Source organism: Populus trichocarpa, chromosome 9 (assembly GCF_000002775.5).
Source record: "Populus trichocarpa isolate Nisqually-1 chromosome 9, P.trichocarpa_v4.1, whole genome shotgun sequence".
NCBI lineage: Eukaryota > Viridiplantae > Streptophyta > Magnoliopsida > Malpighiales > Salicaceae > Populus > Populus trichocarpa.
Window position 1 is genome coordinate 3500683 of NC_037293.2, and position 12845 is coordinate 3513527.

General features: G+C 34.8%; 2 protein-coding genes across 2 annotated transcripts; one reads left to right on the forward strand and one right to left on the reverse strand.

Moving 5' to 3' along the window:
* Positions 1-230: 230 nt before the first annotated feature.
* LOC7488166 (protein SRG1) lies at positions 231-3206 on the reverse strand. The gene is made up of 4 exons (XM_002313436.4): positions 2851-3206; positions 1251-1498; positions 842-1166; positions 231-639 (listed from the first exon to the last, which is right to left on the reverse strand). Exons 1-4 carry the CDS (start codon positions 3100-3102, stop codon positions 400-402), a joined length of 1065 nt encoding a protein of 354 aa, XP_002313472.1. The 5' UTR covers positions 3103-3206; the 3' UTR covers positions 231-399.
* Positions 3207-6771: 3565 nt separating this feature from the next.
* LOC7489297 (protein EMSY-LIKE 3) lies at positions 6772-12264 on the forward strand. Its single transcript, XM_002314190.4, has 10 exons — positions 6772-7433; positions 8696-8904; positions 9000-9109; positions 9243-9495; positions 9585-9785; positions 9858-9926; positions 10680-10922; positions 11000-11068; positions 11180-11243; positions 11931-12264. Exons 1-10 carry the CDS (start codon positions 7406-7408, stop codon positions 11972-11974), a joined length of 1290 nt encoding a protein of 429 aa, XP_002314226.2. The 5' UTR covers positions 6772-7405; the 3' UTR covers positions 11975-12264.
* The last annotated feature ends 581 nt before the right edge of the window (positions 12265-12845 follow it).

Consider the following 12845-nt stretch of genomic DNA (forward strand, 5'->3'; position numbering starts at 1 on the left):
TAGATCACAGGTTTTGTAAGTTGGTTTTAGTTGGCTTGATTTTTTAGGGTCGCTCTTTTAAAATTTTAATATTTTTACACCATGTCCTTCAATGTTAGATTGTTTTGGAATTGAGCTACGTGTTGTTTTTCAGTTTGCTTTCTATTCGATTGTCTTATTCACATGATCCGAACAAGAGTATTTATTCTTGTTTTTATATGATAAATACTCTACGAATAAAAATAGAAATATTTAAAAAATAGAAATTATAAACTTTTTATTGGATGATGTAGGAGGTATATACATCTCAATATTAGAAGCAGACTTCTAATCATATATCGTTCAACATAAAGTTATGAGAAATTGAGAATTTGTAGGGCAGCTTATTTATTCAAAGCACAGTTCTGTCTGTGTATGCCATTAGATTTTCATGGCATCGATGAACGGAACCTCCAGCTTTCGATTGAAGAAGCATCCGATATACTCTTCCACGGTGACAGTCTTGTATAAAGGTGGACTTCCGAGCTTAATTAGTTCTTTGGCAGGACCAACTTTGAAAGATAAGTTAGGATAGCAGAAGGTAACTATGGATCGTCTCTCCATTGATTTGTTAACCACTGCTCTGTGCTCCGGTGCTTTGTATAGCCCATTGCTTAATATCTGCATTATTCAATTAAATTATCTAACTATACATCTCATAATCAATTCATTAGAGCACAACTCGAAAAAAAATCTACTTTCCGATTTTATGCATATTATGTTTCGCACCGAACAAACACGCATGAGATCAGTTTAGACCCTTTTCTTCAGTTGATATGAAATATTTTACTCACATAAACACCTGGTATAATTATTTACTTACCTCTGTGATCTGCCCCATGTTTACAACAATGGCACCATCTAAAGGTTCAACAAAAATCCAATGATCATCCTTTAGAACCTGCAATCCAGGTGTATCTCCACAGTCAAGCAAAAGAGCGAAGCCAGGGATGTCAACATGTGGGGTTAGCCCCATAACTCTTTCAGGTTGAGGACAAGGTGGGTAGTAATTCATCCTTATTTGATATTGTCCTTCTTCATAAGCATTGTAGAGCTCTTGACTCTCAATCTCAAGCCCCATGGCCATGAATCTTGTTAAGGCAACAGCAATTTGCCTCATGTCTTGAGAATACCTGTCCAAGGATTCCCTGATAGACAAAATGTACTTTGTTTAGTTAATCATCAAGACACTCAACAGCAGTAACTTGGTGATGCTAACTAGTTGCTAGTACCTGAATTTTGGAGGGTTTTCGGGCCAGATTTCAAGGTTTCTGTCTTCAATGGGAAGAGCTTTGAGGAAAATCATGTCATTCCATTCAAGCTTTTGTTCTTTTGAGGTCACAAATGCTTGACCATAGCCTTCAAGGCTTCCTGGTTTCTGTGCCCAGCGTTTCTTCTCTTTTAAGGGAAGGTCAAAGAACTCTTGAGTTTGCTTGTTCATGTTTCTCAGTGATTCGTCTGAAACTCCATGGTTTATTAACTGCAAAATCATATCATTACGTTCAGAGACCTTTTTTTTTTTTATACGGTATATTACTTTGTTAGGTTATGTATAACAACACTTTTCTAGTTGATCAAGACTCAATTAATAATAATAATAAAAAAAAAAAAACTTATCTTTAGAGGCTAGTAGCATCAGCCGTATGATCTCTTGAGAGAAAAATCAAATCTCTAGCAGCTTAAACTAACAATTTAGTTCGATTACTTTCTGATGTGACCATTGAAAAATGAGAGATTTGCCTTTATAGATCTAATACAAACACTTAATAATTATGTAACCATTATAAGATAGATCACTTTCAAGATATTCAAGCACGAGATTCAATTTTAAGATTTTGTTTATTTATTTTGAACATCGGTGCGCACTAATTAAGCAAGATCGAATTCCTTGTTGATCACGACTTGAAGTTAACATCAGCATCCTCAAAAGTCATACTACAGACAAATTAATCTTGTAATGCTTCTTCAGCCTTTCTTCAACGTTTTCCAGCTGGGCAATAAGAACAGTAAAACAAATCGAACTTTGACCATTTGCTATCGAAATTGTCAGTAAATGTTGTCAGCACTGCAGACATATCGCTCACATAGCTTAATTTTATTAGTACATGGTTCAAAGCTATCCTTTGCTGACTTTTGAAAACTTCAAATTGTTAACAAGTAGGTAATAGATTTCAATCGATGCAGTTTGACTTGAGATAAAGAGTTTAAATTAAGAGCAGTTATTTCATAAGGCAAATTATTAATTACAATCAAATATATAGTAATTTTGACAATGGAGCTTAATGACGACAAACACATTTTGCATATGATCACTACAAATCTACAATGTTGAGATCGTTCACATAAGTCAGATATAAGTCAGATAAAACTCAAGTTTTATAGTTTTCAGGATAGTTCGTGGATGGAATTTTTATTTGTATTTGAAAATGAAGGCAATATTTGCATCTCCCTCCCTCGGATTTTGTTACCATGCTCTCTCCAGTAAGAACATAGAACTTGGATTACAACAAGCTAAAGAACCAGATAGTTTAAGAAGAGAACAAATTATCCAATATGTGTTCTCTCCCACCTCTTGTCTCAAGCTCGGATTCAATAATATTCCTCCTTCCGGTGCTGTATATATATATCACTTTATTTTCACTTTTCATTAAAACATTATCCACGTTCATGAAATAAAAAAAATAAAATTAAAAGCTATGATTGGTCGGTTCTATTTCTTGATGGGAAAAAGGAAGGGAAATAACTCACATGCTGGAGTGTGCAACATGTTTGAATATACACACTGCTCATGCATGTTAGAACTTGTATATTAATTGCCTAGTTTTACGTTACCTGAAATATGCCCCATTCTTTGCAAGCAGCATGAAACTTTTGAAGCTCTGTCTCTTGAGACTCTGAATCGACCAGCTTGGCCATATCAATCAACGGCACACGGAGAGTTTTGTCGGAGGGAACGGTGCCGATGATGCTGTCCATGTCGTCTCTTGTGTATCTAGATGGCACGGTCTCAAGTTTCAGGCTGGCAAGCTCCTGTACACTCGGAACAGGGATAGAAGATTCAAGATTCTTTGGTTCCAGGCCCATTATCTTTCCAAAATCAATTCTCAGATAGTGAACAAAATGATTTGTGTTGCTGCTGGATCAAGTAAGAACTGATATTTAGCAAGATCTAGATTCATACTTTGAGGCTAAAGAGATACCTTTATACACAAGGGAGAAGCGACCACGGAAAAAAATATATTAATCTATTAATTAATTAACCACCACTTGATCAATTGCGTTGACCATCCATTAATTAATATTGGGTGTCATCAATTTCCTTCATAACAGTATACAACTATATATCATTCATTCAATTTATAACAGTACTCTGTGTGTGTGGGGGGGCTTAATACTTTGGAAATAGAAAAAAAAATGAATATCTAGACAAATTATTTTTTCTATAATATCTCTTAGGTTTGAGGCTACTTTATTGGTAGTCTTCCTCCAATCGTTTTTAATATACATTTTTTCTTATATTTTTTAGGCTCTAAGTAGAGATTTTCGATAATCTGTTTATTTTATTTTGTTAGATTTTTTTATTCTCTTGCTTGTTGTTACTTTTTTTTTTAATGCTCTAAATAGAAATTTTAGATGTGTTTTTATTTTTATTTTACATTTTAGTTTACGAAATTAAATATTAGTGTAATTAATCGATTCAACAACTAAGCCTCTGAATTTTTATTTTCTAGTTCAAGATGATGATGATGATGATGATAATAATAATAATAATAATAATAATAATAATAATAATAATAAGATATCTTTAGTAGCAGAAACAAATCTCTAGGAACTTAAACCATTTAGTTTGGATTACTCATTTCACTATTGAAAATTAGAAAATTGCCTTTATTGATTTAATAATAATGATGTTATAAAATTCAATATGTTCAAGAATAAGATTTTTGAGTGTTTGAATAATGAATAATTACATGTTCATGTCAATATTCCTTTCTTCAGAGCTCACTAAGTTGATGGTTGGTGGTAGAAAATTTAACACCTACAAAACAATTATTTTTTGTGAGGTTTAGGAATTCTCTGATAATAAAGTTAGTGATTTTTAATAAGAAATTGCAATAAATAAAAAATGGGCTTTAAATCTTAAGAATGAGAGTATTTGTTTTTGTTCTTGTTTTCGTTAAACTGTATTTAGATAATAGAAATTGTGAACCCTTTACTTGAGCGGTTCAGAAGTTGCATATAGCCTCTGAATCTTATCAAGTTACTTGAATGGAGGGGTTAAAGTGTTATTTTTTCCTAATAGTATTGATGAGAGATAAATATTCCTTACACAATATTAATATTAATGGAAATATGGTAGTCTCTTAAGAGACTTAAACATTTAGGAGGTGTAGGAAGATAATTATTCTTGACTTTTAGTATTTTATATCAAGAGCCATAAAAATAAACAAATAAAGTCTCATGACCCAACATGAGACCTACAATGATCGTCAGTTCCATACTTGGACTTGAAATGATGCCAAACTCAAGGGTAATAAGTCTGAAAGCTTTGTCAGACCAACATGTATTTGAGCTCAACGTGTAGTGAACACAGGGATATTGGGTCTGACAGCTCGTCAGACCCACATGTAATTGGGCTTAACATATAGCTAAACTCAAGGATATTAAGTATGCCTGCTCGTCAGACCTACATTTACTTAGGCTCAGCACATGGTTGAACCCAAGGTTATTGGTTTTAGCAGCTTACCAGATCCACATGTATTTGGTCTCAACGCGTAGTTGAACCCAAAGGTGGTGGATCTAATAACTCTCCAGACTCATATATATTTAGACTCAGCATGTAGCTGAACCCAATGATATTAGGTTTTAAAGCTTGCTAAACCCATATGTATTTAGGTTTAGCAAGTAGTTGAACCCGATGATATTGGGTCTGGCAGGTCACCAGACTGAGATGTATTTGGGCTCAGTATGGATAAACCTAAGGGTGTTGGGTATGGCAACTTATTAGACCCAAATGTACTTAGGCTCAACATGTAGCTAAACCGAATGATGTTGGGTCTAGTAACTTGTCACACCCACATATACTCGGGCTCAGCATGTAACAGAACCCAAACATATTAGGTCTGACATCTTGCCAGACTCACATGTACTTAGGTTCAGCACGTAGCTGAACTCAAGGACGTTGAGTCTAGCAACTCTTCAAACCCAAATGTACTTGAGCTCAACATGTAGCTGAATCCAATGATGTTGGGTGTGACAACTCGTCAAACTCACATGTACTCGGGCTCAACACGTATTTAAACGCAATGATGTTGGGTCTAGCAACTTGTCATACCCACATGTACTCGGATTTAACACGTAGCTGAACCCAAACATGTTAGGTGTGACATCTTGCTAGACCCATATGTACTTGAGTTTAATGTATAGTTGAACCCAAGGATGTTGGGTCTGACAGCTTGTCATACCCAAATATACTCGAGCTCAACATGTAGCCGAATCCAATGATGTTGGGTTTGACAACTCATCAGACTCACATGTACTTGTGCTCAACACGTAGTTGAACCCAACCATGTCGAGTCTGACAACTCGCTAGATCCATACGTATTTGGACTCAACATGTAGTTGAATCCAAGGATGTTAGGTCTGGTTATTTGCAAAACTCATATGTACATGAGCTCAGCACAACGTATTTGGACTCGATATGTAGTTAAACCTAAAGATGTTGAGTCTGCTTACTTGTCAAATTCATATGTACATGGACTTAGTGTGAAGCTAAACTTAAGAATATTGGATTTGGAAGAAAGTTAAACGCATATCATTTAGGTTTGATATTCTACTCAACCTATGCATGTTAGATTATCACTCGGCGTTTAACTCTTTTATATATATATATATATATATACATTCTCTCTTCGATCAAATAACTCCATTACCTTGTATACTTGTTAACAATTTTAAAGTGTGCAAAAGTCAGTGAAGGATGGTTTCTTGCGACCTTGCTCACCGATGCTCAAAATAAAACGAATATATAAATGATTATTAAATGAACATCGCTGAGCAAGGTAGCAATTAGCCATCCTTGACTGACCTTTGCACTTTAAAATTGTTAACAAGTATACAACAATTTAAATAGAGTTCAGCTGATGCAATTTGACGAAAGATAAAGCGTACAAAAACCACTTATTTTTATTAATTATAATAAAAAAAATCGTAATTTTGACGAAAAACACATTTTGAATATCTATATATTGTCATAGTCATGACCGCACTGTTATTTTTGTAATTAATTTGGTCATATATAAGGGAGAAGCCATCACGGAAAATATATTAATCAAGTATGTTTAATTTGAAAAAAAAAATAATACATCAATTTTTTTTTTAATTTTTTGATAATTATAAAGTGTTGATATAAAAAATTAAAAAACAAATCTACAAAAAATTATTTTAATATATTAAAAAAATATATTTTTAAAGAATAACATATATTACAATACCAAACATTTGTAATTTTCTTGGTAACAGTATACAACGAGACCATTCATTCAATGGTGGTGTGAGTAATCAACAATGGTAAATATATAAATTAAATATAAAATACTTATTTTTAAATAGATTTTTTATTGATGTAGACAAATAACGACACCTAGTATATGCTAAAAAACAGGTTATTTTACATAAACAAACGGAATCTTGACTTTGAACTATCTAGTACACGTTTCTCCACCAAAAAATTGTTGGTCTTGTTTCTCTGAGCTACCATTTTTGGATTTTTAACCTAGAAAACAGGAACAGAAGCCTGGACAAACGGCGTGAATGGCATCCATCTTCCACCATGGATAAATCATGGGATGGGCTTACAGATTCCAACAACTAAAGATCCAAGAATCCCATAATCCGGGCTGAGAATTTCAGACCAAGATCTGTTAGTTTGTTTTCTTTTTATGACGAAACAGTAAGCCCAAGTTATTGGACCCCAGCTTAAGAACACACACAGAGTCCTCTCCTCTGGCACATGGCTGGCTCCTTGTTACAAGACAGAGAACAAACACTAACGGATTTCAAAATCCACTGTAAACTAAATAACACCTGTTTAATAATTTATTTCAAGTCCGTTTTTTTTTTTTCTAATTTTTAATTTTTGAGGAAAAAAGGGGAAAAAATAATCAAAATCACAGTCTGTAAGCTCAGAGTCTATCCGTCAGCTAAAGAGGATGATAAATCTTTCCAGTTTCTGCATCTTAAACGGCATCGTATTCAGTTCTTAAGCTAATTATTTAGTGTTCTAAAAATCTCTGCAGCCAAATCCCACTAGTGGCTTTGAAATTTAGGGCTTGTTTTGCGGTGGCGCTGAGCTAAAGGAGTTTTGTTTTGGGTATCAAAGCTGGCTATGGATTACGAGCCTTACGATAGCAGTGGTGAGCTTCTACCTGCAAAGATCAAACCTTTTTGTGTTTCTTTATATGGGTTTTTGTTAAAAAAAAATATATCTCTAGTGAGTTTCTTAGAGGGTTAAATAATGGGTTTTTTTTATTGATTAGGGTTAGGGTTTGCTTGAATTTTGATATGTAAACTGTTGGGTTTTAATGAGGTGTTTGCAAATTGATTGGTTTTTTTTTTTTTTTGGAGGAAAAAGATGGCATTTTTTAGATAGGAAGTGTGAGATTTTGTTTTTGAAAGATATTGTTTTTTGAGGTTTATTTGATGTTTGAATTGGTATCATTCAGGCAATAGTGAGGTCTGATGGTAATTATGATTGGTATTGGAGTGTTATTTTATTCAAGTTAAGTGGGAATTGTACTTTTGAAAGTATAGTTTTCGCAAGTTGTGCTTTGGTAATTGAAGTTTGTTGGATTTTGGTGATGGGCAGTAGTGTTTTGGGTGTTCTTGAATGTTCTTTTGAGTGTTGAAATTAGAAACTTTAGTTATAAATAGCAAGCTTGAGCAACTTAAAGAGTGTAACTTTCTGCCTTTGGAGTTGTAGCATTTGGGTGTGCTGCAGAGAGATTAAACAAAATGATGCACTGTTTTGGTATCGGCATTTTGTTTGCTTTTGAACACTGTTGAATGTCAACTTCAAAATACATGCGAGCTTTTAGCAGTTGTTGATATGCAAGTAGCTGAATACCCTATCATGCCATTGATTACACTTTGAATATGGATTTTGTTTCCTAGCTTTGGGTTTCTTTTATAATGTTAGTACTCTGCAATTCAAATCTTTCTTTAAACCTGAGCTTTTTATCTTCTGGAAATTCCCTTCATGTAACTTTCATCTGGAATTTGTGCTGTCAATGAATAAAATATAATATGGGCTTTGATTTTTGAAAACCTTGCCACTGATTGTTTTATAAAGCAAAGCTTAGAATTTTTTATTCAACAAACTTGATACTAAATGGTAGAGAAAACCTGAATGCAATTCAGTGATATTGTGGTAATGACCTTCAATGAATCTTCTCTAATTCCAAACAAAATCATTTGGAGGCACAAGCTGCCAAAATTATCAAGATTCTTGAATCTTTAGAAATAAGGGCATCAGCCCTCATGGAATTCATGTTGGTGATGCTTCCAGTTGTGAGAAAGGCTTTGTGCATGGACCTTGCACTTTCAATGATTAAATACCTTATTTAAAGCCTCTTTCAAGTCATTTTATAATCCTGTTTTTGACTTTGCTGGATTCCAGGAACTGATGATGATCTTCCCCCGTCACATCAAAACAGAATTCCCAGAGGGGGTCGTGTGGCAGGGAATGGAAGACCAGTTGGAGGTTCAGTCCCTTATCCTAGAATGTATGGTGAAACTGATATGGAGACTCAAATTCACCAACTTGAGCAAGAAGCATACAGTTCAGTTCTAAGAGCATTTAAAGCACAAGCTGATGCCATCACTTGGGTACTTCTTGTCATAATATTTTTGTGAATTCTAATAACTTTAAATTTGTCCCATCGGGTTTAAATTAACAGCTACATTATATCTATTTTCTTCAGGAGAAGGAAAGCTTGATAACAGAGCTTAGAAAGGAGTTGAGATTGTCTAATGAGGAGCACCGAGAGCTTCTTGCTCGGGTTAATGCAGATGATGTAATACGGAGGATAAGGTATGATTGGATGATGAAGCAATCTTTTCTTTACTTTGCAAATGAAACCCCTTTTGTTTGATCAGAGCAGGTATTGGTTTTTTTTTTTTTTTTTTTTGTATTTAATGTGTATGATTTTGGGCAATGCCATTAGGGAATGGAGACAGGCAGGTGGGCATCAATCTGGCATGCTCACTACAGGTCAAGCTGTTCATGATCCAATACCTAGCCCTACTGTCTCTGCATCTCGCAAGAAACAGAAGATGACATCGTCAATACCTTCTCAGTCCTTTGTTGGGCCTTCTCCATCATTTCACCCACCAGCAGTGTCTGCATCGCACCAGCCATCTTCATCTGCTGCTAAACGTGGACCGGGAACAGGACCCAAGGGCAAGAAGCAAAAACCTGTGAGTGAATATTCTTGAGACTCAAAAGCTGGCAAGTTCTACTCATTTATACATCTATTTTCTTAATATTTCTTTTTTCCATTTCTCAGGGTTTACCTGGTGCTTCTTCAATGAAGTCCATTCCATACCCATCATCAGGTCCATCTGGAAGAGGGCAAGTTGCAAGTAGAATATCTTCCGGTGCTGTTCCTGAAGGTGCTGATCAATATATTGGGAAGAGAGTCAAAACTAGGTGGCCTGATGATAATCACTTTTATGAGGCTGTTATAACTGACTACAATCCAATTGAGGTATGTATGCTTATTGATTTAGGCTTTTTTTTTTTTCAAGTGGTTATGTAGCTCACTTATAACCATTGTTAGGGGCGGCATGCTCTGGTATATGATATGGGAACAGCAAATGAGACATGGGAATGGGTTAATCTGTCAGAGGTATATGTATTGCTTTGTCAATCAGTTATTTTATTTTAATTTTTTTCTTGTTTTGTTTCTTGTATGGATTGTGCTTTTGAACTGCAATTTAGCCCTGTAAAACCATATTGCCTAAAGCTTTTATATTGTGGGATTTGTTTTCACTGATGAAAAAGAAATGAAAAGTAGGTTGCACCTGCATTATGTTTCCAGAGTAACAGACCTCAAATTGTGAATGAATGCGTTTCATAATTGCTGTACTTAACTGATACTTTTTATTAAATTCTTTAGAGTTGCTTAACCCTGACTTGGATAATTCTTTGCTTTGAGAAGGCAATTCCAAATATTTGCACTTGTCTGGTTTCTTTTCTACTCTCGTGGATTATGCCTAAGATTGCAATCATTGAAGTAGTTAGTTTATGATTCTTACATTGCAAGAAGCAAAAGATTGCTCATATCAGAAGGCTGATGAAGTAGCTCAATGATGTATCTGAAAGTATGATGAAATGGCATGAAGGATGACAGTTATTTTATAACCAAATATATATATATGTGTGTGTGGCTTTCTGAACCAAAAAACAAGCTCCAAGGTTTACAAAGACAGCATGCAAGCCTTTTGTAGAAACGCATTAATTAAAATATCATGTAGATCCAGCGTTCAAACAATTATGGAGCATGGTACAAATATTCAATTTGGGATCAACTGTTTAGACCATGAATAAAAGAGGTGGTTTCTGTTTAAACTTCCATTGACTGACATTCTTTTTCTTGCAGATCTCTCCTGGTGATATACAATGGGTAGATGAGGACCCTGGAATTTCTCATCGTGGCAATTATGGTGGTTCAGGGCATGGGATAAATAGGGCAATGGGTCGGGATGGTGGTCCTGGTCCTGGAAGAAGTAGAGGGGTAACAAAAGGTCAATCCAGGAAAGATTTGTTGCCTTCACAGAATGGGATTGGAAAAAAGGTGCCTGATGATATCCAAATTCTTCATACAGATACTCTAATCAGAGAAGTAAGTGAAAAATGTTGATGAATTCAAAATGTGTAACTTTTTGCACAGGTTATTTAATCAATTGTAAATTTGAACAGGTAGAGAGAGTCTTCAGTGCAAATCATCCTGATCCTCTTGAGATTGACAAAGCAAAGAAAGTATTGAAGGTCAGACAAAAAACTGTGGTGGATTCTTTTGCCTGTTCCCAATTTCTTTTCCACTTTCACCAGCATATTCATCAAATTTGCATATCTGAGTGGTTAATTCTCTCAAATCAGGATCATGAGCAAGCACTTGTTGATGCAATTTCAAGGCTTGCAGATATTTCTGATGGTGAAAGTGGTACGTATCATACCATCTTGTAACTTTCTCACATGCTTACTTTGCCTCATGCCAGTCGGTTTTCAGATAACTGAATAATAGTTGTGTGCTTGTAAAAACTATTTGATATGATATGACTAAACAGTTTCCAAAATAAATAATCATCTGCTTTGTTGAAGAAGTAGAAGCATTTCTGGCCGCCCTAGATTTAGATGACCATCATTTTCTATAACCCTCTTGTTCATATCACTCTTGAGGTTAAATTTGAACTTCTTACATAGGCTGTCTCAAAGATCTTGTTTCGGCAGAGGTAGTTGGGAACAGATATGCTATCCTGGGTACTATATGTTTAATAATACAACATTTGAATCACATATTTCCCCTTCATCTATGTTTTTTAGTTGCTAATTCTATTTTTACCACACAGGGTTAAGGCAATAATCCTTCATTCAAAGCTGATCTTTACACAACATTTGAATTACATACTTCTCCCTTTCCATTTCTGAAACCACTAATATTATTTTCACCAAACAAATAAGTTATAAAATTTCTATAACAGTGGACAAAATTCTCGTGTCATAAATTCTTAGTGCTTGCAATCCTTGAAAATGAGCATGCAATCCTTGATAATACTAGACCAGTAGTAGTCCTTGGATAGAACTTCATCCTGTTTGTTGAATGCATATGTGATAATTTGTCTGAAAACAGATGAGGGTGGTCGCCGTTATGGGCAGGCATTGGAGAGAGGATGACAGAACCAGATAACAGGGTAACAGTGACTCATGCAATGGTAGAGAGACAGATCTGACTTTGAAGAATGTCCACCTTTTTGTATAAATCCTCACTAGAATTATATATTCTTCCCCAACATGGAATTGCCCTTGGTTTGGTTGGTGTAGGATAGGTATTAATGTAGGAATCAAATTGTTGTAGCCAGGTGAAAATTTCTTTGATAACAGTAAAATAGTCACTTTTTGATTGTGTAACATTGTTCATTGATCCGTATTTAGTGTGCTATAATGTATAAATTCTTTTTGTTTTTTTTGTTTTTGCCAATTTATGTTCATGCTTGCTGCAAATGACTGCTGCTCTTTGCTGTCACCTCAATGAATGGAACCGTCTTTCTGATTTTGTTGTTGATTATGAGCCAAATATCGATTTTTGATAATTTTTTGGTGTTTCTGAAAAAGGTGTGGTTCATAAACAAAAACCTTTTCATGGAAAGTAACGTGGACACAAATCTTGAGCAAAAAGCTGGGTGCCCTAGTGTCTCTCGTAAAAAACTCGAATGGTATTAAAGTGTGCTCAAGAAGTGGGATAAGTCACGAAACCTTGTCATATCCCACTTGTGATATTCTATGGGCACCAATAAGAGCGGATAAAAAGGAAGCAATGATGCTCCCTACGCCTCAGCTATCATCTGGCCCCTTTTGGTGGGAGAGTGACCTTTGAGTCACCACAAAATATGGATCACTTTTGGACTATCTTACGTTGTCTTTTCTTGATGATGATTTTAAAATATCATTTCGTAGTTGATCGTATGTTAATTTTGTAAATCTAAACTATTGTTAAAAATATCAATAAAAAAAAGATAATAATTAAATTTGACCTAAAAAAATGATA